Source organism: Doryrhamphus excisus, unplaced genomic scaffold, assembly GCF_037039965.1.
Source record: "Doryrhamphus excisus strain RoL-2023G ecotype Guam unplaced genomic scaffold, RoL_Dexc_Guam_v1.1 HiC_scaffold_24, whole genome shotgun sequence".
NCBI lineage: Eukaryota > Metazoa > Chordata > Actinopteri > Syngnathiformes > Syngnathidae > Doryrhamphus > Doryrhamphus excisus.
In genome coordinates this window covers 1,084,363-1,112,234 of record NW_027621862.1, presented here as the reverse complement: position 1 = coordinate 1,112,234, position 27,872 = coordinate 1,084,363, and the positions used below count along the sequence as shown (strand labels likewise).

General features: G+C 41.0%; 3 protein-coding genes across 6 annotated transcripts in view; 2 read left to right on the top strand and 1 right to left on the bottom strand.

Moving 5' to 3' along the window:
• Nucleotides 1-2,875: 2,875 nt before the first annotated feature.
• tbata (thymus, brain and testes associated) lies at nucleotides 2,876-6,956 on the top strand. Its single transcript, XM_078788758.1, is given in 7 exon segments — nucleotides 2,876-3,055; nucleotides 4,189-4,511; nucleotides 4,962-5,111; nucleotides 5,324-5,405; nucleotides 6,291-6,444; nucleotides 6,524-6,564; nucleotides 6,821-6,956. Coding segments are annotated over 7 exon segments (924 nt in total). The 5' UTR covers nucleotides 2,876-2,958; the 3' UTR covers nucleotides 6,898-6,956.
• A 1,445-nt stretch (nucleotides 6,957-8,401) lies between these two features.
• star2 (steroidogenic acute regulatory protein 2) lies at nucleotides 8,402-11,149 on the top strand. The gene is given in 6 exon segments (XM_058061728.2): nucleotides 8,402-8,504; nucleotides 9,211-9,521; nucleotides 9,608-9,766; nucleotides 9,856-10,040; nucleotides 10,872-10,968; nucleotides 11,045-11,149. Coding segments are annotated over 6 exon segments (921 nt in total). The 5' UTR covers nucleotides 8,402-8,440.
• Nucleotides 11,150-11,495: 346 nt separating this feature from the next.
• adamts14 (ADAM metallopeptidase with thrombospondin type 1 motif, 14) overlaps nucleotides 11,496-27,872 on the bottom strand; it is a 34,676-nt gene continuing 18,299 nt past the window's right edge. For all 4 annotated transcript variants that reach the window (XM_058061726.2, XM_058061727.2, XM_078788707.1 and 1 more), the window contains 16 exons: nucleotides 24,789-24,894; nucleotides 24,400-24,543; nucleotides 24,187-24,319; nucleotides 24,005-24,118; nucleotides 22,577-22,725; nucleotides 21,902-22,074; nucleotides 21,698-21,831; nucleotides 20,416-20,539; nucleotides 19,424-19,504; nucleotides 18,798-18,964; nucleotides 18,050-18,215; nucleotides 16,986-17,118; nucleotides 16,696-16,903; nucleotides 15,439-15,568; nucleotides 13,680-13,778; nucleotides 11,496-13,604 (listed from right to left, as the gene is read on the bottom strand). In XM_058061726.2, coding sequence (XP_057917709.2) covers nucleotides 13,138-13,604; nucleotides 13,680-13,778; nucleotides 15,439-15,568; nucleotides 16,696-16,903; nucleotides 16,986-17,118; nucleotides 18,050-18,215; nucleotides 18,798-18,964; nucleotides 19,424-19,504; nucleotides 20,416-20,539; nucleotides 21,698-21,831; nucleotides 21,902-22,074; nucleotides 22,577-22,725; nucleotides 24,005-24,118; nucleotides 24,187-24,319; nucleotides 24,400-24,543; nucleotides 24,789-24,894 — 2,528 coding nt within the window. In that variant the 3' untranslated portion in view covers nucleotides 11,496-13,137. The remainder of the gene's footprint in view (nucleotides 13,605-13,679; nucleotides 13,779-15,438; nucleotides 15,569-16,695; nucleotides 16,904-16,985; nucleotides 17,119-18,049; nucleotides 18,216-18,797; nucleotides 18,965-19,423; nucleotides 19,505-20,415; nucleotides 20,540-21,697; nucleotides 21,832-21,901; nucleotides 22,075-22,576; nucleotides 22,726-24,004; nucleotides 24,119-24,186; nucleotides 24,320-24,399; nucleotides 24,544-24,788; nucleotides 24,895-27,872) is intronic.

The following is a 27,872-nucleotide window of genomic DNA, read 5'->3' as shown; positions in this document are numbered from 1 at the left end:
ATCCATCATCAACTTAAGTAGCAAATACTCTAAACACAAGAATCCATAGTTTCATTTCAGGCATTTTTATACTCCATTTATTAAATTCAGGTTCATTTATCCTTATATAAAAAGGAAAAAAAAGTTATTCAAAAGCTCTCAGAAAACATAATCAATAATGATTTCAGTCGCTGCAAGGGATAAACTATCAAATTGTCCTTCCCTTTTATATGTTTTATTTCCAGATGTATTTCCTGCAAGGCTAAACTCCACCTGAATAACTTGCCATTAGCAAAAGCTAACTTTTGCATAAATAACAAAGGATTATGGTCTATGAAAAGTTGACTGTCAAATTGGCCAATACAAAAAAATAACAAGAACTGGGATATAATTTTTTTTTTTAAATTTTTATGAAAACATATGCAGATTTTTTTTTAAATCACATTAACAACATATTTAACAGACTGCACCAACAAAAATAAACAGGAAGTATGTCAACAAAAAATACCTATGTACATATATTACATAAACATTACACCAGGACCTTGCTATTAGCTACTGGCTAGCTAATTAGCATATACAGTGTTCCTTTATCGCTGGAATCTACCTCTTGGCCGCAAAAACAGGAGGTAAAAGATGTTTTTTTTCCCCCCATTTCATTTATTTATATTTTTTCTTTTTTTGTAAAATGGGAAATACTTCAATTCAATCTGCTGTTAACCGTTGGCTGGAGCTAGCTAATGGCTACCAGGAGTTGCGTATCTTCCAAGTGGGGGTTGCAACAAAGGACTCCAAATTGTACACGCTTTGTTTGATTTTCAGAACTTTAAAAAGCAACCAAATATTGTAATTATAATAATACATCATAACACACTCCAGACTATTAGCCGTGACTTTTGTCATACAATTTCAACCCCGCGGCTAATGTATGCATTTTAATGTATTTTAATGTATGGCCGCCAGGGGTGACTTTTACATTGACATCACAGGGACTGTTTGGAAAGAAAAATTAAGGTTTGTTATTAAAAAAAATAATTTTGTACCATATTTCTTTGTAAATATCTCATGTTTCAGTGTTGGCACATGTGGCTTATAGTCAGGGAATTGTGGTTTATTATGTACGTACAAAATGGTTTCTCCTTAAAAAAAAAAATTTACTAAGTGTGGCTTATAGTCCGGAAATTTTGGTAAATATTCCCGGACGAGCCCCCCAACTGAACACAAACTGGTTAAATAAGAAGGAAACCAACCTAAACCGCACATAAAACAAAACAAAACAAAAAAAACCTAGTTAAAGCAAAGAGTAGACAGCAATGGACCAGGGAAAGACCAAAACACAAAATCCCACACAGCACAGTTTATTCTCACTAAACACCAAGAGAGCCAACTGAGGGTGTTGACTCTCACATACAATCACAAAAAATAAGAAACTACCCAGCAGCAAATGCTCCTTTTATACCCACCCGGCCCCGCTGATTAATCTCACCTTCAGCTGGGAGTGGACCCTCAGGTGCTTCCACTTGCTCTTAATCAACAAGGTGATTCTTGGGGGGAAAAAAACACAAAAAACTTATAACATTTACAATTTTTCAATGATGTTTTGTATAAGAAAAAATATCAAAAAGTTATCAGTAAATATTTTAAATATTGCAAAAATAAAATAACTTTACAAAGAAAATGAATATGTTAGCAAAAAGTTTTATTGTTTCTAAAATCCATTTACTATATTTTTCCAAAACACATTACAGTCAAAAATATCCAATATTGCACCTTTTATTTATTTATTTATTTTATACAAAAAAAAGTTACTAGTAATGATAAGAACACGTTGAAAGGTTATCAACAAAAAGTTTAAATACTGCAAAAATAAAATTATATATATATTTTTTTATTTTATTTTACTGGCGACGCAGTTGTAATATTGCATATTTTCAATGAAAAGTTACAACAGTTAAAATTTTTCAACGATGTTATGTATTAAAAAAAAAATCAAAAAGTATTAGTTTAAATATTGCAAAAAAAATCCATTTATATTTTTCCAAAACACATTAAAGGCAAAAATATCTAATATTGCACCTATTATTGTTATTATTTTATTTTTTTTACAAAATGTTACCTTTAAAAGGTTATCAACAAAAAGTTTAAATACTGCAAAAATAAAATTATATATATTTTTTACTTTTTATTTTATTTTACTGGCAAAGCAGCTGTAATATTGCAACAATAAAGTTATATTTTTAATAAAAAGTTACAACGTTCTAAGCAAAGAAGCCGTAATATTGTAACAATGAAGTCATATTTTTACTACGAATGTCGGAATGTTACTAGCAAACACCTTTTTTTTTTTAACAAATAAAGTTGCAAAATTACAAACAAAGACAATTGCAGTAATTGCAGTATCTTGCTGTACTTTGATGATATAAAACACTACCCAAACGTCTTTTCTCGGTGCATTGATACACAGTTATGCTAGTAAACAACAACACGGCAACATTTACAATATCTGCTCTTAATGGGATGGCTGTGTCTTCCAGCACATGTCATGTACTCCAGTCCTTAGCTGTAATTAGCCACTGGCTGTTTGATCGACTGCGAGAAACTGCTTTTATAGGTGAAAGCTCTTGTCTGGCATGAAATATGAGAAAATAGAAGAATACATCTTCCATCTACTCCCTAATTAGTGTTTTGAAGCCGCGTGTACTTCACAAGATGCCATTGTTTCGTCTTTCTGGTTTAGTTTCCTGGCAACGACAACAACAACACAGCACACACTCACAGGAGGGGTTGCTAAGTTTCTTTTAGTTCTTTGCTTGACTTAACACAATCGGATTTTTGAAGAAGCTCCTTCAGGTCAAGTCTTTATTTCTGATCGGAATTATGCCGCTAACCCAGCCGTCAGACTCCCGCGGAACAACGGCAAAAAGGAGCTCCGACGGAAGTCTGACCGCTCACGTCTCGCTGTCGTCTGAGTGGAACAAGATGGCGGCGAGAGGCACGCTGAGGTTCGGGACCCTCAGTCATCACTCCTTCTTTTCCCGCCACAACCCTCACCCGCACCGAGTGAGACACATTCAAGGTGAGGAACGTTCAAAAGTGGAACGCAATCTGTTGGAGGTGCCGTCGTACGGGGGTTTCAAGTCATGGAATAGGTGCAGATTCTGGAAGATCTTGAAAGTCTATTGTGCGGGTTATTGTGTGTAGCTGCTCTATAGGAGTCCTCAACTCAATACAAAGGCCCGAAAATGAGAATATTTGCTCCCGTTTAATACAATTTGGTATCTTTTGTACTATTACCAAATAGCATTATTTTAGTTTTATTTAGGTTCAAGGATCATCTATTATTATTAAACCGTCTTTTTATGATAACCATTTCATCTGTGACTAATTAATTATTAATAGTAAGTAATTATCTTTTATATGCTTCCTCCGGAACAAAACGCAGTACTAACATCCGCAAATAATACCAACTTAAAGTCTTTACAGTCTGATATACAATTTGAACAGATTTGGTCCCAGTGTTGACCCCTGGGGTACTCCACAGGTAATATTTCAACTTACAGATGTGTGTTCTCCTAGCTTTACATTTTGCTTCCTGTTAGCAAAGTAGCTTTCGACCTAATTCAAAGCTAATCCTCTGATTTTGTACCTTTCTAATTCCGTTATTAGGATTTTGTGATCGATTGAATCAAAAGCTAGCGATTTAAGACGACTACTTTATTCATCACTCAGCGTTCTCCCGTCACCGGTTCTGACGGACTGACAGTTCTGCTATTTTTGTGTCAACATTGAAATGCAAGTCACATGTAGTATTCTGGTGACCTCATCTGAGGGCATTACCTTACATGACATTACCTTAACACGGCATGAAGTCAGCGTGAAAAAAAAAAAGTTATCCTCCTGTTCTGTGTGGAAGTGGTAAATTTTTAGCTTTATAAGTGTTGGGCGATACAAGCGTGACTCTAGACATATTATTACTTTATTCATCACACAGCGTTCTCCCATCACAGGTTCTGACAGACTGACGGTTCTGCTGATTGGTTTTGTAAAACGACAAAAAACTAATCGCTCCCAAAGACGACTCAAAGAACCAGCTTTAGTGATTATTGCTTAGTACTGACTTATGGTGAATAGGATGTGCTTTACTACTTTTACTACTATTATTACTACTATATTTATTTGTACAGAGCCTTCCATTGTATTCTACCCCAGGTCTGAATGGAAGGCCGGTTTGCATGGTGAGGGACGACTGGTTTGTCTCCTCCTCGTTATTCCCTCATCCTCTCCTCAAAAGTCACGTCCAAAGGCAACCCAGCGTCCCGTCCTCCACTTTTCCGCCCCAGCAAAACCTTTGCGGGGCTAATAGCGGTAAATCAGTTCTAAACAAAACCAGGAAAACGGTACGAAGTCAGCTTGATAGCCAATAATCTGTTTCTTACTGGGCAGCCATGTTTTCAGAAGCTTGGAGAGATGAACTCAAAGATCTGGCGGCCAAAGTCGCCTCGTCTCCTCGGGTACAAAACGACAAGAAGACGGTAAGTACTGTTGAGGCAGCAGTTTGGGTCCGTATTGTATGTGAACACACTAAAACCAGCTACATAATCGAGTTTCAAAGCGATTTCAGTTTGATTCGCGTTCTTATGGATTATTTAGCCGGAACCTTCCAACAGTAATCGACCAAATCCAGATCAAATCAGGGGTCAACTTCAGTTCAGGTGACTTCAAGGGTTTTTTAAATTCTTGGTCACGGTTGTCCAAACAAGATCTTAAGCCAGCAGTCCAGATCAAATCCAGAAAAGGTCTCAATTTTGACCATTTTTTTTCTGTCCGAATCTATTACATATTTTATACATACACCAACGTCAACAACCCAGACCATTCTGAAATTAAGCTAACCGAAATCAGATCCTCCTTCGGGTTCTGCTGTCTAAACAAGTTTTTCATTGTGGTTTGTGATCAGCGTCCCCCCCCCCATTGTATTCCAGGCCCGACCTGAGGAGGAACCAGTCTCCCGTAAGACCCAATACTCCGCCCAAACTGGGAGAATCATCCCTCCAATGTCCGTGTCTCACCACCGTAGACCTCAAACCCTGAACCTGGACTATCTGCAACCTTTCCACAATCAAGAACTGATGGTAAGACTCCACATGTATGCTAATTGATCATTAATATGAGAATAAGCGACACAGAAATTAGATGGATAATTAATATACTGATGAATAAAACCGCACCAAACATGATCTCGTCTATTGTGGAGTTGCACCATCACGTCTTAGTGCCTAAGGGCATTTTTCCTGTGGCTAAGAAGAGACTTGTGGTTTGACTGAGCCTTCTCCTCTCTCGACAGGTGTTGGAGCTACTTAGTCAGATCCTGCAGACCGATTCCCTGTCTGCGGTCCAGCAGTGGCTTCTCATGGCGGGCCAGAGGGGTAAACACGTCCCAAAAACCTGATCCCTGTTCTCGAATGAAAAAGTTTTTATTCCATACTCAAACTCCCGAGTATGGAACTCAAAGCTACATATATTGATATATATTACCTTACATGGTATTACCTTAACACGGCATGAAATCAGCCATGGCACTCAGAGTGAAAAATAAAACTTATCCTCCCATTCTTTGTGGAAGTGGTAAATTTTTAGCATCATTGGCGCAACTTGGCTCGCGCCATTACATTCCAGTGGATTCCAATAGGCGGATTGTTTGTGACATTTGGTTCCACTTGGAGGACACTTCGCAGTTCCACTTGCATCAAGCAATCGGCGCGATGAAGATTTGAAACAAATTTTCGTACCACCAAAATAATTTTTTGCCACCGTTACGGGGCCACCACGAGCCAATTGGGAGGCAGTTTGAGCCACTGCACACCACTAGGCACCTTAGTGGCGCCAACTGGTACCAACTGGGGCCGGCTCAGTGGATTCTTAGCATAATCGGCTATAAACAATGGACAGGTGTAGTTATTTCCTTTTTTTTAAAGTGTTTTTTTTAGTGTTTTGGTGAATTTAGCCATTTTAGGCTGAAAATATGCATTTTTTTACAAAAAATTGGTGGTATTCAACCACAAAACAACTATGATTTACTGTATTAATTTGTATATTTTTGAAAAAACATCATAAAATGAAGCTACAAAATTTGAAACGTGAATGTCTTGATGCTGCGTATACTGTATGTCTTTCAAAAAAACAACAAAAATTCTTTGCTAGTTATTTCAGCTAAGGGTCACATGAACATAAATACAAATAGATCGATTATAGACCCCAAATTGGTCCATGGAAATGCCCGATTCTAAAGCTACCGACGTATGTTTCCTCAGAGAAGGACCTGGTGATGAGGATGCTGAAGCAAGCCCTGGACGGTGTTGACCTTTCAGGCCGCCGGCAGCCAAACTTGCAGCACCTTCGAGAGTTTCATCCTGGTTTTTCGCCGTTAACCGGTGGGCCATCGAGGACAAAAACACAAACATCCAGGTCAGAGGCATCAATATTTCGACATCAATTTTTTTTTTTTTTAACATCTCTGATAAAAAGTCTGCATATGCATCCACAGATCAGACCCAGCAATCAGAACATCCAGCAGTGACAAGCCAGGTAAAGCACCTTTATGCATTATTTGCTGATAAACAAAGCTAAATTTAAAAAATGGCCCCAAGATGGGGGTTGGTCATGTTTGCATCACCCTGCAAACCAACAAACAAAAGCAATGACTACATAACGATATGATGCAATCATCATTTAGCCATCAGTGCCTGTGTCTGTTTGTGTTATGCCATATTAGCGGTTGAGCATCATACTTGTATAACCAAGTAGTCTACTTAAAAAAAAATAGCAGTGTTTTCTTTTGCAGAGATGATGGGAGACGCGCAAGTTCTTGAAATCCACTCCAGGGAGGAACACGATAGCGGCGAGACTTCACAAGACTGAAGTGACTATTTATAATGATGTATGGATTTTCATTTCGACTCACTTGTGGAAAAAAAAAAAAAAAAAGCAATACAGCAAAGAGAAAAACAAACTTCAAGTCTGGCACATGAATCGATGTTTTGGTATCGATCCACACAAGTCGGGCAAACGACACTCACATTACGATAAAAAGATGTTATTATGCCTCGCTGCTGTACGCTCGATGCCCTCCTTCCGCACCTGCCAACGCCGTTTGGGTTCATGGGCCCCCCCCCCCCGGCCAGCAGGTGAAGTTCAGTATTGGCGTCACAAAACCTTGAGTGCAAGGTCACCTATTGGCCGCGGCGTCGATAAGAGACAGCTGCTCGGCTGGCAGCGACACAGAAACCTGGCGAGCTCAAACTCGGGCTGATGCGGAGAGCATCCATCCATCGTCTATGCAACAGCAAAAACGAAAAAACGCGAAAAAAAAAGACCATCATTTTTCACCTATATCACCTATATATACTCCGGAGCAGGGGTCACCACCGAAAGCCCCAGAGGGCGCCCGCCCCACTACTGAAAAGCCCTAATCTATTTATTTCTCACAATAAACCTCAAAAATGATATAATAAGAAGGCTGCACGGGGGTTAAGTGGTGAGCATGTGGGCCACACTCTCAAGACATCGGGTTCAATTCCCCGCTTGGGCATCTCTGTGTGGAGTTTGCATATTCTACGTGGGTTTTCTCCAAAAAACGACTAGACGACTCCAAATTTTCCATACATATGAATGTGAGTGTGAATGGTTGTTTGCTTATATCTACCCTGTGATTGGCTGATGACCTCTCACCCCTGAGTCAACCGGGATAGGCTCCATCATAACCCTGTGACTTTAGTGAGGATAAGCGGCATAAAAAAACAGATGAATTTAACAAGAAAAGAAAAAGATAAATCACCTTATTACATGTGGAGTACCTCAGGGGTCAATGCTGGAACCACAACTGTTCAACTTGCATATCCATGACATCTGTTAAGAGTGCAAATCACAAATGATGAATTACTTTGCACCATTCTTACACAAATAATAAATCATATGAAACATCTTACCACTAAAGTTAGCCCTAATTAACACTGGAGAGAGTGGAGATTACACTGGTAATACTGGTAAAGTACAGTACACCATAACCGACCACCAGAACACAAACATGTATATAAGCATAACTTCAGTTCACTACAATATTGACATTTTAACAAGAATAGCAACCGACAAACTTGATACAGGTTCCTGGTAAGTGATGCTTTTTCGACCGACTGTGCTGGTAATCCTGGTCTAGCGTATTATTAAAGCCTTTGAAAGCCATGATTATATTCAAAGCATACAAAGTAAGCTCCCACTTTTGCTAAAGCGGTAACATAATAGCTGTAATTGCAGTACCTCCAGTCTACTTTAGGAATAGAAAAGAAATTTGGCCTTCAGAGAAACACCAGCGCTAATCTTCTTTGGAACCGCATCTTATCTAAAAGACCGTCCTTCACGGGTGGGAATAAAAAGAGCACAGAGGCGCCGCTGACGGACGCACAACATGCTGCCTGCCGTCGTTAAGCTCTGCTGTGGAATCTCCTACCCGCACCTCAGGAGTCCGGCAGGTGAGCAGCGCTTGGTTTGCATACACGTCAACAACACCTGAAACCGGGTAGACCACTTTTTAACCAGAACGGTAATCCGGTAATTACTCAACTGCATGTTGTATTCATGGTGTATACCAATGATGTGCATTGTTAGCATCTCGGATTGTTAGGATTGTAAAATTAATTAATGGGTAAAATTAAAAAAAAGTGCAGTTTCCCCTTTAAGACTACTACTTTATTCATCACACAGCGTTCTACCATCACAGATTCTGACAGTTCTGCTGATTCCAAAGACTTGAGTGTAATGTATAGTCATTTAATGATTAAGAAATATTTCCGTTTTAGAGCCCTGTAAAACATCAAAAAAACCAATTGGCTCCCAACGCCGGCTAGCGTCTTTGGGAGCCAATTGGGCTAGCCGGCTCGAAGAACCAGCTTTGGTCCCGAATTTCCTGGATTTTACACATTTATGCCATTTTTGTTGGAAAAGTCCCGTCTCAGTGTTTAAAAATTTGTAATTGTTCAACCAGTCAAATTTTCGCATCTTTCCGCAGTGGCTAGCATATCCGTAGTGGCTAACATAAACCGCCATTTTTTCTTTCAGTCTTTCATGAAGCAGCTCGGGCTGATCCTTTCAAATCTGCCTAGCAACACGTTGCTTGTTGGCAAAAATGAAAAACAAACAAAATCGATATTTAAATGCTAATAATTTTTTTTCCTGCAGGACTTCAACGCACCGCCATGGCGGTCATAGGCCAGGAGTTCTCTCACCTGCAACAGGGGGGGCAGGTCACATGGCGTATGAGGACGCTGGCCGCTTTAAGCTACGACGGTACAAACAAAGAAGCAAAATCAAGTTAGCCGTCGTTATTTAAAATAATCGTTCAATCGTCCTCAGGACCCCAACGAGTCGACGGCGACGCCGTAGCAGCAAGAGGTGAGCAGCAGGTCTTCGTGCGGAAAGGCCGTGAGGCGATGACGAAGGCTCTCGATGTGCTGGAGCAGGAAGATGGCTGGAAAATGGAGATTTCAGAGGTATTTTTGATTAATTCATGTGAATAGAATCAGATTAATGTAGATTAATTTAGATTAATGTTCTCCTGGTTGTTGTGGGTCTTCAGAGCAATGGAGATGTGATCTACAGCAAAGTGGTCCAAGGGTCCAGGAAGGTGTTCCGGCTTGAGGCGGTCCTGGATGCCAACCTGGATGAGCTCTACGACATCCTGTTTGCCAGAGTCGAGGAGATGCACCAATGGAACCCCAGCATTCAACATGTCAAAGTAAGCATGCCAACCCATCCGGCATCCATCCCATCCATCCCATCCCATCCATCGCCTGCCAAAATGTGACCAAAGTATTCCCATCCAAGGTTCTCAAGCGAGTCGGGCCGGAAACGATGGTCACGCATGAGGTGTCGACGCAGGCGGTGGGGAATCTGATTGGTCAGAGGGACTTCCTGAGCGTGAGGCACAGCTGCAAACGACAATCCCGGATTTATCTGGGAGGGGGGGCCATTCAGCTGGATGCCTTCCCACCGCTGGCAGGCTTTGTCAGGTATGCTAGCATGCTAATGTTTAATGAGCAGTTCTATTGGATGGCGTCTTTGGAGCTTATTTTGCAAAAGCCAAATGAATGACTGTTAGATCCATCCATCCATCCATCCAACCATCCATCCATTCATCCATCCATCCACCCATTCATCCATCCATCCATTCAACCAACCATCCACCCAACCAACCAACCATCCATCCATCTAAACATCCACCAATCCATCCAACCAACCATCCATCCAACTAACCATCCAACCAACCAACCATCCATCCAACCATCCACCCAACCAACCAACCAACCATCCATCCAACCATCCATCTATCCATCCATCCATCCAACCATACATCCATCCATCCAACCATGCATCCATCCAACCATCCATGCATCCAACCAACCATCCAACCAACCATCCATCCATCTATCCATCCATGCATCCAACAACCAACCAACCATCTATCATCCATCCATCCAACCATCCATGCATCCAACCAACCATCCAACCAACCAACCATCCATGCATCCAACCAACCAACCAACCAACCAACCAACCAACCAACCAACCATCAATCATCCAACCATCTATCCATCCAACATCCATCCATGCATCCAACCAACCAACGATCCATCCATCATCCAACCATCCATCCATCCATCTATCCATCCATGCATCCAACCAACCATCCAACCAACCAACGATCCATCCATCCAACCAACCATCCACCCACCCATCCATCCATCCACCCATCCATCCAACCATCCATCCATCCAACCATCCAACAAACAGAGATGCATTTTCAGCTTAGCTTTAGCTCATTCATGATTTGATGTAAACAGAGCAGAGGACGGGCCCACATGCATCATCATTGAGGCGATGGGCGATGGTTCCTCCCAAAGGAGTCGCCTCACATGGCTCCTCAACATGGATGTCAAGGTAGCGTCTATCTCCCGTGCTAACATGATCATCATGGTAGATGTAACTTAAAGAGAGGTCATGATTCTTCCTGCAGGGCTGGCTTCCCAAGTCTATTGTCAATCAGGCTTTGCCAAGAGCTCAGCTGGATTTCACCAAGCACCTTCGTAGGCGCCTCACAGCAGGCGCCGCTCTGGGCTGACAACCTCCCTGTGCTAGCGGAGGCACTTTGGAAGAAAATGAGGAATGCTCAGCAGGAGCGCAGACGACAGAGAGCAGCAGCAGCAGGAGGAGGAGGAGGAGGAGGAGGAGGAGGAGGAGGAGGAGGAGGAGGACCTTCAAATAGGAAATAATGTGCCAGTCATCAAGGCGACCTGCCAGTCAGGGTATGGCCATCACTTCACTGACGGACTCAGACGTCAATAAAGTGCTTGAATGAAACTCTTGGTTCTGTTCATTTTGAAGCTGGAAGCAACTGGACGCTTCATTAGGTACATCCTCCGACGACAACAATATTCTACATATCGATTTTGGACATTTTAGCTTTATAGAACATTTTCATGCACGGCGTTTAGTAATAACCTATGTTTTCAATTTTAATTTTTGTCCTTATTTTAAGTTTATGTTGTTCCAGCGATCAGGTCTGATGCTTGTGTATCTCACGGATCATTAGAGTTGATTTTATAGTCGACATTACTGACACCTAGTGACCAGTGTAGAGTACTACATTCACAGCGTTGATGAATGCTTATTCTGAATGCATTATATTTGCTTAATTTTGTGTCATTTGCTTAAATATGCATATTTCTTTTGCTTGATTTATTAATATATTTTTAAAAACTGAAGCTGTGAAGATGCAAAAAAGTGGTGAGAAATTACCATAGTTTTTAAACCTCTTTTATCTACCGTATATGCAGTATTTTGTCCCTGTTAAACTATATTAAATTAAACATATTATGTTATTAAACTATATAAGCTATATAAGAAATAACACAAATCTCATTCCGTCTTTTTAGATATATTTTTTTTAGTTTTTTTTTTTTACTGTTCACTTAAAAATTCAATAAATATTAACATTTAAAGCTTTCATCACCAACATACAGTATATACAAGAACTGTACAATAAACATGGCGTTATACACTGCAAGGCGGGAATGGCATCACAATAGCAGCGACTGCACTTCCGGCTAACACACACACACACACACACACACAGGCAAGCACATACACACACTCATATCATCATCATTATTATTATTTTTGCTTGTTAATTATTTTTTTCTAATGGAGGGAATTTACACTATATACATTGTTATCTGAAAAATAGATATCGTACTGTTGGTTTTAAAGCATAAGTGATCTTTCACCCACCCAAGGTGGACGTGGCTCGCTTAAAAAAAAAAAAAAAAATCTCCAAAATTGGATTTGGAAACCAAAAAAACGAAGCACCAGGAACCAAAACGAGACGGTACTTCCTGCCTGGATGATGACTGTGGAGGCCAGACGCTGTATTGCATACTATTTTCCTTTCTATAAGTTCGATTCCTGAAAAGTTAGCTGTCTTGCGTTTTTAATTAAATATTATCTTTAAGAAATAATACAAACACATGCAAAACTTCATTATTTTAAAGTCATAGTTTCATAGTTTTCCTCCGATACGCAAAGATAAATATCTCATTAAAAAGTCCAAAAAGTCAGCAAATAGCATATAAAAATATTCCTACGGCACCATATGTTTAAAATTTTGTCACTTTTTTCTGCATTTTCATGAAGAAAAATAACCTTCTGAGATCACTTAAGGTCAAAAACGATGTAGTAGTAACGGTTATCTTTCGTATAATTAGGCGGGCCCCACCAAAGGAAATTAACATGCATTTGACATCGAACACCCGAAAAAGACCTGCGTGACATGCTAGCCTCCACAGTCGACACCGCTAGCACCTCCCACGTGTTCACGACACAAGTTCACTAGTAGTTCTGATGCACTCGCGGAGGAAAAACATCAACACCCGTATGCAGAAACAAACAGGAAGGAAGCGATGCAGTCATCACATTATTTTTTGCTTTCGGTTTACAGCACCTTTGCGTTTTTTTTCCGCCGAAGGACAGAACTCGAGCCTCAATCTTTCTGAGGTCTGATGAGGTAATCGCCCGTCTGCTCACTGGAGAAACGTGAGATGTGCGTCATCGCTACGCGGCTTTGCGTGCAGAGGAGTCCCTCTCGGATCCTAAATGGTCCCTTTTTGACTTTGCGGCGAACGGGCCTAAAGTGCTGTCGGGCCTGCGCTCCTTGGAGGCATCGGCTGTCGGCGGAGCCGGAGGTAGAAGAGTGTCGACGGTGGTACCCCTGGAGAGGTCGCTGCCGCCCCTGGAGGCCGAGGCTATGGTGGTCGACGGCCTGGTCGTAGTGGAGCGCGGTCGTCTGTTGGCGGTTTTAGTGGTTTGTAATGGATTCCGGGTGGCGGTGGGTTGAGGGGACTGGAGGGAGGCCAAGTGGGAAGGTGTGGAGGTCTGGGGTTCCTCTGACGTGGGAGCTGGACTGGCCAGTTTCTTGTTGCAAGATTCACAACAAAGTTTATTATATCCAGGGATGGAACAATAGCGAGCCAGAACCTCCATTTGACAGAAAATCGATTTATCGCCCTGACAAGCCTCATCTGGGGGGAGCAGGAGGGAGGACATTAGGAGGAACTGCACTGAAAAAACTTGATTGATTTTCTGGCAAGCCTTACTTGAGGAGACTTTAATAACAGGGTTGCTAGGAGGTCTTTGGTGCAAGGCTTCGTCTTTAATGGTGGAGTTGTCCGTGCTGAGAGGGGACGCTGGTTGTCCTGTAGAGGCGGAATGCAACGTTGGTCAAAGTGTGCCAAAAGAGTCTGAACAAACAAGGACTGGATTTGGTTCTCATGGCACCTCCTCATCGGAAAATCGTGGATTGCGCCTTAGTGATCCATTTATGTTCCCACCGTCATCATCTTGTGGATGGTCGCTAGAGATTGCAGACCGACATAAGATCGGTTCGGTTTGATTTGAATCCAACTCAGGTTCAGTTCCTGTGGTCTAGTATGCACACGGTAATCAGACACAGATCAAAACAACCCCTGGTCCGAGACCATCGAGAACAGCTTTTCACTGCGTAAGACCCAAGACTCCCTTGCGTCCCCGAGGGATGTCACCAAGGGAAAGCTACATTTTCTCTAAGTAAGAACCAAGTGGACCTTAGGGTCTCTGGTTACACACAATAATTGAACTGGAGATTGGGAATCAAATCAATCGGTGGTCCGAGACCATCGAGAACAGCTTTTCACTGTGTAAGACTCTAGAGTCCCTCGCGTCCCCTAGGGACTTCACCAAGGGAAAGCTACATTTTCTCTAAGTAAGAACCAAGTGGACCTTAGGGTCTCTGGTTACACAAAATAATCGAACTGGAGATTGGGAATCAAATCAACCGGTGGTCCAAGACCATCAAGAACAGCTTTTCACTGCGTAAGACCATTGAGTCCCTCGTGTCCCGTAGGGATGTCACTAAGAAAAAGCTACATTTTCTGTAGGTGAGAACCAAGGGGACCTTAGGCTTTCCAGAGAAACCAGTTACACATAATAATTGCACTGGAGAATGGGAATCAAATCAATTGGTGGTCCGAGACCATTGAGAATTACTTTGAACTGTGTAAGACCCTAGAGTCCCTCGCGCCCCCATAGGGGCGTCACCAAGGGAAAGCTACATTTTCCCTAAGTAAGAACCAAGTGGACCTTAGGGTCTCTGGTTACACAAAATAATCAAACTGGAGATTGGGAATCAAATCAACCGGTGGTCCAAGACCATCTGCAACAGTTTTTCACTGGTTAAGATCTGAAGGACTTTAGGAGTTGATTTGATCTGCACTCAAGTTCAATTACTCGTTCGATTGCACACCAGCCAAAAGGTCCTGAACCAGAGTCGGTAAGGCCCTAGAGAACCCTGGTGACTCAAATGTTGACGTCGCAAAAATCTTCGCTTTAGTATGTTAGCAGTTAGCAGTTAGCATAGCATCAATTGTCCTCAAGCAGCATCGTCCTCTTGAAGGAAAGCCATCTACTTCCCGTTAGAATATACTTATCACTGCCAACAAATATTGTTTTAATTAGCACGATTTCACTCACTAGGCAAAATAATAAAGTATAAGTAAACGGAAAAACTGTATACAGTCGTATTTCAATTCAAATTTAAATTTACGCTGACATTTTAGGGTTTAATAACAGCGTGTATTTGTTAGAAAAATAATATACACAATAAAATACACTTTTCATGTATGCTCCTTTTACACAGTAAGAAGTACTTTATATAAGATTGAATAATATTCCTATTGTACTACCCATCTAATTATCTCAGAACCAAACTCTTCTCTAATCAACTCCATTATGTTCTCTCTTTCCTGAGGAGCGCTAAATTAAAACATGCCAGTGAAGTCATGCCGTGTCAATCAGGCTCAGTGTGCCTCCTTTAATTACCTGGACAAGAGCTCAGCTTGCAAATGAGGACCGTCTCTGGCTTGTCTCCTTCGCAGTCCCCCACCGTGTTGTCGCTAGCTTTGCAGACCACTTGCCTTTGCTGGATACCTTCGCCGCAGGAAACCGAGCACTAACGTGTCACACAAAAAATACATAGAATGTCGCTATTCATGTCAAAACACGGTACGTTTCTAGTCACCTCTCTAGCAAACAGTTTTTGGCTAATCTATCATAATAATTGATTTTGCAACCACAAAAGTGTCCATTGCAAGTTGGTAAGGCTCGGTTCAACAGTTTTTGACTCATCCGAGAAGATTTTCTAGCCAGCACTAACACTCTAAAAATCAGTATTTTGACAATCTGCTGTGGTACCTGGTGGTACATGGATTTTTCAGTGGAAAACTCAATGGCAAGTCAGTACTGTTCGGTTCATCAGGTTTTGACTCACCCGTGAAAAGTTCCTAGTCAACACTCTAGCAGTCACAGCACTCTAATAAACAGTTTTTGACCAATCTATCATAATACTTGATTTTGCAACCAGAAAAGTGTCCATTGCAAGTTGGTAAGGCTGGGTTCAACAGTTTTTGACTCAACCGGAAAGACTTTCTAGTCAGCACCATAAGCCATCAACACTCTAAAAATCAGTAATTTGCCAATCTGCTGTGGTACCTAGTGGTACCTAATGGTACATGGATTTTTCAGGGGAAAACTCAATCGCAGTTTCGTACTGTTCAGTTGAACAGCTTTTGACACATCCGTGAAAAGTTCATAGTCAACACTCTAACAGTCACAGCACTCTAAAAACAGTTTTTGGCCATCATAATACTTCATTTTGCAAACCAGAACTATTGCAAGTTGGTAAGGCTCGGTTCAACGGTTTTTGACTCATCCGGGAAGACTTTCTAGTCAGCACTAAAAATCAACACTCAACACTTTCAACACTCTAAAAATCAGTAATTTGCCAATCTGCTGTGGTACCCAGTGGTATCTACTGGTACATGGATTTTTCAGTGGTAAACTCTCAATCGCCAAGTCAGTACTGTTCAGTTCTACGGTTTTTGATTCACCCGTGAAAAGTTTGTAGTGAACACATTAGCAGTCACAGCACTCTAATAATCAGTTTTTGGCCAATCTATCATAATATCTGTTTTTACAACTGGAAAGTTGTCCACTGGAAGTACGTAAGGTTTAGCGTAAAACTGTCAATCGGAAGTTGGTACTGCTCAGTTCAACACCTTTTACAAGTCTATTGTTTACCTGAGACCACGCCCCCATCCTCCATTGCGTGGGACACACAGTGTGGTTACAGGTCCTCCTCGGCTCCGGCCGGTCCTCGGTACAGTGTTTGCTGTGGATGGGCCGATGGGTGCCATTGTGCAGAGCCTGCATGCACTGCACCGCCCTGGTCTGGTAGCCCTGCTTCCCGCATGTCTTGCTGCACGGGCTCCACTCGTCCACGACCCACCTGCTCAGGGAAACAGTCCACATCCTGGTTGGTTCTGGCCTGGAGTATTTCCATAAGACTTCGTCCCAGCAAAGCAACTTACGTTGGCTGGCTGCACACTTGAACGTTGCACCGCTTACGGATGGGTTTGGGCTTCTTGCTGGTTTCGCAGAAGTTGCGGTGCACTAAGCGGCTGTCGCTCTTCCGCCTGCATCCGTATTTGGTGTACTGTATGCCTAAAGGGATTTGAAAACCACGGGAATATGATTTAATTTAGTGTTATGAGGTTCTCGTCACACCTCAGTCAAACCTGGTTTTTTGTATGCCCTAGTTTTTGCATGATTCGATGTTTCTTCGAAAAGCCTTGATAGCAATTTGAGCCGAGTAGATAGAGTTTAGTTCAAGAGCTTCCACTTTTCAGACGAGGCTTTTCTACAAGATCTGCAGAAGTTGCATCTGAAATGGGCCTCAGTTCTGCTGAGAAGACTTTCTACAAGATGTGGACCAAAGATAGGACCTGGTTCTGCTCTAATCTCTACTCTAGTCCGGCCTAAATGGGTTTGATGGCCTTGTTTGGCTTTTGACTGTTCTGGGAAGACTTTCTACAAGATGTTGACCTAAGATTCTAAGGACCTGGTTCTGCTCTAATACTCTACTCTAACCTGGCCTAAATGCGTTTGATGGCCTTCTTTGGCTTTTGACTGTTCTGCGAAGACTTTCTACAAGATGTTGACCCAAGATTCTAAGGACCTGGTTCTGCTCTAATCTCCGGCCTAAATGCGTTTGATGGCCTTCTTTGGCTTTTGACGGTTCTGCGAAGGCTTTCCACAAGATGTTGACCTAAGATTCTAAGGACCTGGTTCTGCTCTAATACTCTACTCTAACCTGGCCTAAATGCGTTTGATGGACTTCTATGGCTTTTGACTGTTCTGCAAAGACTTTCTACAAGATGTTGACCTAGTTCTGCTCTAATCACTGATCTGGTTCCTGCCAAAGGTGTTTGTCTCCCACACCAAACCCATCCGAGCGTGCCTCCAGAGGCCCAAACTAGAATTCAATTAACATTTAAATTGCAAACAATGAAAATAATTAACATATAGATTGCCTCAATGCATATATTTTTCATCCATGTTCATGCGAGAGTCTCGTCTGGAGTGGACCACTGACCTCCGCCGCAAGGTTTGGAGCACTGCGACCAGCTCTTCAGAGCCCACTCATAAGTGTCCAATTCGGCTAGGAGGACGTTGTTGTTGGTGATGAGAGGCAGGAGGTCCTCGTGTATGATGTATTTATACGTCAAGCTGATCTTTGCTTCCTCTTCCCGCGGATTGACCTAACAATTGAGAAAAAAAAATGAATTGCCGAGCCATTGACTCATTCGCTGCCAAAGACATATTTATACTTTTTTATCAACCAAAACGTCCGATCCCAAAGAGGTATTTTTATATCTTTTACATTTTTTGGCGCGGGAAGCAGGTGATGATGCAACTACACAATAGAGGAGATCATGTTTGGTGCAGTTTTAACACATAACTATGTCTTTGGCAGTGAATGAAATGACTGGTTCCATTTTCTCTTGGCGGTCTGGGGGTGACGTAGCGAGTGCTATTTTGGGCAGAGACCCCTGATGTTGGGGTTCTTAGGGGACCGTCACTGAGGGTTTGGGCGGGCCGGGTAAGCCCTAGAGTGTGTTCTAGAGCCTATGGCTCGCCCGGGCTTTTGCTGTGTTGGGTGGCCTGCCCCCCCCAATCAACCCCCCCTACCACCACACTCCCCCCCACAGAACACATGATTCTGCATGTCTTGAAAAATCAGTCCAAATCGTTAAAAATGTTTGGTACTGAGAGGATTTTGGAAAACTGTCTTTGGAAAACTGTCTGGGATTGATTGAATTAATTGATGTCCGAGGGCTCACCAGCACCAGGATGCCTTCATGCAGAGGACCCGACGTCCGCAGGGTCTCCTTCCCGCCGCTCTCGATGGTGTAGTTCCATTGTAAACCGTTCTCGATGAAGGTCTTTGATTCGGTGTCCTCACTTTTACCGTTGAGGATGAAGTTACCCGTGACTTGATTCTTCACAGCTGTCGGGAATACAAATTGAAAATCGATTTAGTTTTCGGAATCATGACTCAAACCGTGTCTCTTACGAGACACCGCACACAACAGGGAAGCGTCAATCAAATCAGCCTTTGGTGAAATCACTGCGTTTCCATGGTTTCAGGACACGGTAAGGGTGCTTTTTTTAGTCTTAAAGCTAATGAAAATTCAAGATTTGGTCGGTTGAAAGGTTCTGACGTCAACAAATGACGCTTATTTATGGTGTAATGTTCCTTTATGAAACTTTTTCAATCATGTTCGAACCATTACCTGTTCCTTTCTACTGGCAGGCCACTAATGGTGCTAAAGTGACATCTCTCAAAGAATCAGGCCAATCATCAGGTGTGACCACGTTATCTGTGACTGGAGAGCTCCATTCATTCGGTGGTCACACATCATGACTCTATTGTGACCTTTGGATGAGGCCGCTCCGAGACACTCACCAATTAGATGGGGGGAGGTGTCGTTCTCTTCGATGACAATGTGACGGGCTCCGACGGGGATGTCGAACATTTTCAGCATTCCTAAGAAGACAAAGAGGAGAGTGTTTCAGTATAGGCGGTGATTTTAGCCACTTGATTGAAATGTCTCTTGCTTAGTTTTTTGTTTATTTTTATTATTTGTGTCATTTTTTATTGTTTTTTATGTTTATTTGTTGTTTATTGTCTTTTATTGTCTCTTGCGCCATTTGTGTATATTACATTTCCATGATACTATTTATCTGCAATGCAATTAATTGCATGTTGTACACAGTTAACTCATAATTAATCAAATTTTTATCGATAGTAAAGTTGGGATGTCCGATATTGGCTTTTTTGCCAATAACCGATATGCCGATATAACTCTCAATTTCCGATTCCGATATCAACCGATACGTGTAACATCCGATATACTGTATTTTTATTGAGTAAAATTGTTGTACAGCAGTTTTTCTTAATAATTTTTTTACTTTTTGGTGCAATCACCGCGAATGTAATGTTAATGCAACGTGCGAACCGATATCACATTTTTAAGCTCATATCAGGACGATAATTATTGGTGTAATAAATTTTACAAATTCCTTTGTCCGCAAATACTAAGGTGGCACATGACCTCCAAATGTCCTTGGCTATGCCTGCCGGTAACAAGCAACTCACAGACTAAATTTTTGCTTGCAATTCAGAGCAAAAAAATCAGATGGTTGGTACTAAAAAAAAACACTCATTAGTTGGAACACTCGTATGCTAATGTAGCACTGTATAAATGGCAATAAAAAATACCTGCAGTGCTCCAGTATGTCCAGCAAGTGGCATTGGAGACTCCATGTACGCTGTACAAATACTGTAACTTTGTCAAGAGAGTCTTCTGCCAGCCGTAATTATTATACAATTTCTTTATTTCTTAATTTTTTTAATTGTTTTTATTTCACAATAACGCCCAACATTCTATTTCTTACCGTTCTTTTTAGGCGTCTTGGTGAGCGTCAGCTTGACAGTGCGACAATGCGAGTTGTCTCCTTCGCATACACCACACTTGTCCTGCTCTTTGTACGAGCCGACCTCCTTGTCACAGCCGACGTGCTGCCAGGTGGAGAAATGAGGGACGGGGAGGTGGGGGGGGGGGAAAGATGTTGATGAGGAGCGGGTGATCCAGATTACAGTCTAGACAAAGTTGGGCCGCTGATACCATGGGAAAAAAAAAGCATCTATGATTGTGATGCAGGGATGAAGTCAAAATAAAGTCAGTGGGTGTTCGCATCACAGTCAAGGTTGTTAACATGCAAAGACAAAATATATTAAACACCCTGGTGTGTTTGTGTTTGGATATAGATATGACTGATATTACCTCGTTAATGCAGCAAAACATCAAATAATAACCATGCTGCTAACTGTGAAAACCTGAAAATGAGGCTTTATTGGTTGTATGTATTTTTGTATTTGGGATACTCAAAAGAAGGGGGAAGTGGTTAATGGAAATATTCCACTCAGGTAATGGACACTTCATACTTGTTATTAAAATTATTAAAATATTAAAATAAATACAATTTCTCATGATTTTTTTTATTTTTATTTTCCAACTATTTCAACTTTATTCCTGCATTATTTTCCCCAAAAAATTTTGCGCAATTTTATTTTTATTTTTTTTCACAACATTATTATATTACATGTTACAACATTGTTATAGTAAAATTATGACTTTCTCGTTGGATTACCACTTTTTTCTTTTCATATTTTTACTTTATTTTTTGTAAAATTATTGCTCCTGTTGGTTTTTTTTTTCATAATAATATTTTTGTTATGTGCCAGCTGGTATGGCTCCCATGCTTTGTATTCAGTTGTGGACTCCTATAGAGTAGCTACACACAATAACCCACACATACAACTTTCTGGATCTTCCAGAATCTGCACCTATTCCATTTGTAGCACGCCCAGTCCATGATTGTGATTGATCACACTCCCAAGTACTTCTGGACTACTGCCGAACCCCTTTTTCTAACTTTGTGGGTATAGGAGTTGATAATAAATGAATATTTCATGTTCATGTTCACAAGAATAGTCCTGTGTGAAATGCCGCTGACAGATGAAAATATTTTTCCCTTGCTGGGAATCACTAACTCCAACCACTTCTGCCTGAGCTTGCCTCGTAGAAAGATTTCCTGGCATCCATCGCTAACAACCGGAAACAGAGCTATGGGGAAGATCAAGTCAGTAGAAACAAAGTACACACAGAGTACCTACCAGGCACTCGCCTCGGGCGCAGACACTGAAGTGGTCATTGTAGCTGCAACGGGTCCCATCATGCATCACCTGGTTCATGAAGACAACCTCCCCGGTTTCCTTGGACATGCAGCTCAGCTCACACTTGCGACTCTCTGCAAACGGGACAAAAGAAAAAAGCACATCAACGTCCCAACTCGCCAGAGCTGAAGCGTGGCTCCTTACCGTCCGGGTGCTCGTACGGCAACCAGTTGTGCTTCATGTTGTTGTGGTACTTGTTGCTCCTCTGGAGGCACTGCTGAGCACGGAAGTCCTCGTAGGGGCCGGCGCACTCCTCCGTGTTGCACATCTGGTAATCGAACGCCGAGCCGGGACACTCGCGGCCGTCGTAGGCCGGCCTGGCGACAGTGGAAGTTTTATACTAGCGTGAAAAATCAATAGGGTGCTTGCTCTGATATTTATTTCAATTGGTTGAAATATCCAACAAGAACATCCAAGGTGGTAAAATAATTGGTTTGAATTTTTACAATAAATCTATTTTTCTTGCCCTTTGACCTCAAATACCTCTAGCGAGGGTTGAAGATGTTCAAAATGAATAGGGTGCTTGCTCTGAAATTGAGAAGTAATTTGATTTGGAACACATGTGTAGCAAGAAACTTCATTTTCGTGACCTTCAAACCCAATAATATTGATATCCAAGGTTTAAAAGAGCAAAATCAATAGGGTGCTTTCTTAAAATTGGGGAATTTGACCCTTGAATGCCTCATAAGGAAGTTACAATAAGGCCGCCTTTTGTACTTTCCAACTCTTTTTTAAACACCGTGTTGCATTCAAAGCAGCCTGGCTCATCCACACCAGCCCAGAAAGCTAAAGATAAAATAAACCCTTAGCGTCACTCACGGGGGGTCGTTGCATTGTCGGCTACGGGAGCGAACTCCTCCTCCGCACGTCCGCGAACAAGCGCCAAACTTGGACCAGGAGCCCCAGTTCCCGTCGTGGCCTTGAGGCTCCTGGCTGGACCTCCAGATGCAATGACCTTTGAAACACCACTGACAAGAATGACAGCGTTAAAGACCAAGAGACCACCAATGACATTTTTAAATTCCACTTTTAAAGGTCACATATAAGATTTTTTTTAAAGAAGTATAAGAGTTGCCAGAATATGTGTTTAATTTTTTTTATTCGGAAATCCTGCCTTGATGCTGCAGTTTAGTGTGTTAAACAATGCCAAACTTTCAGATAATGTGGTTTGCGCATTTGGAAGTGAGCCCCCCCAAAAAGTTTGGGCCGTGTGACCAATCACAGCGTAGTACAAATCAAAGTAAAAGATTCTAAAAAGTTTTCTGTGCGGGTTATTGTGTGTAGCTGCTCTATCGGAATCCACAACTCAATACAAAGGGTCAAAAAATGAGCATAATATGTCGGCTTTAACAAACTTTTTCTTTTTTACATTTTTTAAAATTAGTACTTGTTAATGTTTTATGTCCAGATCAATATTATTTGTAGGAACTTATTATTATTTTTTGCTTTTTGTCCCATTTTTGCATTTTTTTTATTTTCCAAACTTTCTTCTTATAATGATCTTCATAACTTTTGTTTTTGCAATATTTTGACTTTATTCCGATATTATCCCCTAACTTAATTTTCCAAAAATTGCAATTTTACTGTGTTTTGTTCGTTTCTCATCATATTATGACTTACAAAAATAACGAATTTGTCTTTAATATTTCACCTCTATGCTACCAAATTTGACATTTTTTGTAAAGAACTTTATTCCCATGATATTTATACTTCATCCTTGTAGCATTATAACTTTTTCAGAAACACAGTTTTCCAAAAATTACAATTGTATTAATTTCTGCTGCCCAAATGCTGTTCTTTTATCTCATAATATTGTGACGTTATTCTTGTAAAATTATAAATTTTTTTCTTGTGAGATGTAACATTGTAACATTTTTTCTTAATTCTTGTAAAATTACAGTTGATTCTGTTTTGTTTATTTATAATAATATTTTCGTAGTGTGCCCCTGAGGGCTACAAATGGCACCCAGGCCGTACTTTGGACAGCTCTGGTTAAGCGTATCCATTTTCTGGGTGTGCCCTTTAGTCGTATGGCTACGTAAGTCCTGTAAATAGTGAAGTTCTACGGTATTATCTTATCTTATCTTATCCAGAGGGAGTGGGGGGTCATATTGCTGTAGTGAAGCAAAAAAGTAAGCGAAGGACACGTGACATGATACACGTATTCATGATAGAATACCATTAAAAAGTCACTTTTGTATAATAGGAGACCAGTGAGCGCAAAAATGTTACATTTATGACTCTCACCTTCCCTGGAGCGCATTCCGTACCATCCACCGGTGGCCCTTTTTTGGTTTTGCAGAAGTACTGGTTATCGGGATGGCTGCACCACAGCTGCTTGCAGGGGTCGTATGTACGAAACTGTGTGCACAAACGCGGAAAAGGTTAGAAAGTGTCAGATGCAAATGGCAGCAAATGCATGCACTTACGGCCGTGCACATTTTATAACCGACACCAAAGTCAAAGCGGCACTGTTCGTCCATGGAGTAATTGATGCCGGGGAGCTCTGGAAGCTTGGGCCACTTGTGCTCGAAGGGATCATCCAGAAGGCAGTCATAAGAGCTAAGGGGGAGAGGGGGGGGATGGTGATGAGGGAGAAGAAACAGTAGGGAAAAGCTGCAGGGAATGATGGGAAAACATACTGAATGTAGCGACTGAGCTCCTGCTTGCTGCAGCGGGACCAGTGGTAGCGGTGGAAGGCCGCCTGGACCAGCGGCGCCATAATGCTGCCCATGCTGGTCTCATCGGCGCAGCGGTTCCCCTGGCCGTCGTGCTCCATTCCTAAACTGGGGGTCGGAAATGTGGCAGCAAGGTCTTAATTTAAACATGTATTATGGTGCTTGTTGCTAGGCGGAATATCCTAATTGCCCCCAAATAAGATGTTTAAACCAATAAAATAAAAATGTTGTTGTGTTTAGTTATCGACTGTCGAACCACAGGGATGTAACACGTACGCTAGCGGCAATAAACAACAAAAACAACATCATCTCACCGCTAATAAAATCAAATACACTTCCATTTAATGACTTACACGTGGCCCGTCTCGTGAGCGACCACAAAAGCGGAGGAGAAGCCGTCCTCGTGGTTCAGAGTGCAGCTCCTCAGCGGATGGCACATTCCAGTCACCGGAGCATAACCTAGGCAACGGAAAAGAGCACCAAGCCCTAATAATCATCACCTATAATCATAACCTTCGTTATTATACTAATTGTGATTTTTCAGTAGTACTCATTCATACATTAATCTAGTTCTTCTGGTTATATTATCTGGATTAAATTGTCATTTGATATATAGTACTATACATTGATATGTATGTTTGAGGTTTTATTACTTATAGGACAGATTTATTTTTAATAATGGAATGTATGGAAGATTATTTGCAGCATGATTGCTTTACACTTGGTGACACCACTTTCCTGCTCCAAGTGAGCTGCCTATTGGTTTCTCTTTGCTTGTTTTGGTTTAATGCAGGGGTCTCAAACTCAATTTACATGGGGGGCCACTGGAGCTCGGGTCTGGGTGAGACTGGGCCGCATCAGGTTTAAAAAAAAAAAAAAAAACGCATTTAAACAAATCAGGAATAAAGAAAATCAATCAGTAATAAATAAATAAATATAATAATAATAATAAAACGGCAAATAATTAAAAATTAAGAAACCACATATAGTTGGTGGGTAGACAAATTATTTTTTTTCAGATTAAAATGAACAAAGCATTATTAGAGCCCTGTAGACATGACAAAACACGACTATAGTCACATTTATACTCTTTTTATTTACAACATATTGCGCAACTGCAGGGTCTTGAGACACATGCTAACTCGCAAACTAGAGAGCTAGCCACCTAAACGGTAGCCTTCAAGTTATTTCCTTTCAACTTAAATAGCCAAAAACGTACCACTTCCACACGGATAAGGAGGATAACTATTAACAGTTATTTAACCTTTAACATGAACATTAATCAAACGTAATAATTTTTTCTGGGTACATGATAATGTCATTGAAATGGGCCTTTTAGTGCTAAAACTAGTTAGCATTTTTTTCTCTAAATGTACTTCAATTTACACGTCCGTATATTAATTGTGATAGATTTTCTTTGTGTTTTTTGTATATTTTACATTTAAATATATTTTTATTTTTTACTTAATAGTATAATTTTTTTAATACATGCGTTAATTTGTAAATCAAAACAATTGAATTACCTGCTTTATTAATGTACTGTTTTGTGTGTATTTTATTTTTTAAAAAAGCATACACACAGTTTTAAAATTATGTGTATTATTCGATTCTTTAGTGTGTCACCAAATTTGGTGTAACCCAAATAAAAAGACCTTGAAAGCAGCGCTCATGCTGGCAACACAGCAAGCTTATCAGCCCGGACACCTTTTGGCTATGCAACATTATAACCATGGTTACGCTAACAAAACAACAACAACAACAACAACACGTGGCAAAGCAAAGCGCATAGACATTCATGACATAGAACTCGATCAAGAGGTGTGCAGCGATTCTGGGCTTTTAGTGTGCTCTGTCAGAAGTAGCTTCTTCATGCCTTCTTCTGACCACCAGAAGAAGCCTTTTTGGCATGCAGCTAAAAAGCAGCAACAAGATGGCAGACACAGCAGACATAAAAAGCCATGGAGAAGCGACAAAGAGTGGTTCTTTGTTTTGTTTGATGAAAATGGATTTAGTTCTGCTTGCGTGTGGAATAAATGCAGTGTAGCTTTTTTATTCTCCACCAGGCGGTAAATACATATTCACTTTTGCACAAGATAGAAGCAAAATGATGCAGCAGCAGGAGAAACAGCAGCACTTGAACATGTTGTGTCCTTTAGAGAACATCAAAACACTTTGCAGAGTACAAATACATGTGTACTGACACTTGCAGACCATTGTATGGCAGGAATACTAAGCATCTAACAAACCCCGATGCTGGTTATCGTGTGTAGCTATAGCCCACGGGCCGCATATAGAACATCCCTGGTTTATATATTTCACAGGGAGAGGGGAGTGTTAACAAATGAGTTTGTCCATGCTGTGTTTTCGTATGCTATCACAAAATTAGCCCTGATATAAGCAAAGACTCGATGCAGGCTTCCACAGTGGTGCACACACGGTTTGAAGAGGTGCGCTCCGGCAACAAGCCTCGCTTGGTGATTACACAGTGAGTCTCGGACTAAAGAAACACTTCACCACTCTCTCTTTTAATGCATGCCGATGCGGAATTCTGACCGGAGTTAAGATGCATAGAACATGACTGTAACAGTACTTACATTAAAAAGTGATGTACCGTTTTTTCAGGCGGAATTAATTGTGTTCATGTCTTACATATGGATTGTAGACGATGCACAAAATGTTTTAAAAAGGTGCAGCTTTACAATTTAATAGCTTCCTTTTGCCAAAATCACTTCTGAAATGTAATGAAGTCAAATTCTGCACATGAATTAGGCAAATAGCACACTAGCTAGCTAACTAACTAGCAACAAAGCACAATAACAACACAAGTATTATTTTATCCGTAACGTACGAGCTAAGATAGCAACTGACAAGCGAGCTGCCTGGCTCGGACACTAGCCAACTACCATGTTAGCGAGCTAAGTAAGAAACTAGTTTGCTAGAAAACTAGCAAACTGCTAACGTAATGACAAGTTAGCATGAACTGTTCAATTCATATATTTATCTGGTTCTTTTTAACTAACTGCCAAAATACTAGCCATTAACACACTAACAAAATGGCTAGTTGCTGTGTATTTTAGGAATATTTCTGCTAATTGTGCCATAAGTAAAAATAAATACAGTACTCCAAGCTAACTAGCATGAATTGTTCAATTCATATATTTATCTGGTTCTTTTTAACTAACTGCCAAAATACTAGTCATTAACACAGTAACAAAATGTCTAGTTGATGTGTATTTTAGGAATATTTCTGCTAATTGTGCCATAAGTAAAAATAAATACAGTACTCCAAGCTAACTAGCATGAATTGTTCAATTCATATATTTATCTGGTTCTTTTTAACTAACTGCCAAAATACTAGTCATTAACACAGTAACAAAATGGCTAGTTGATGTGTATTTTAGGAATATTTCTGCTAATTGTGCCATAAATAAAAAATA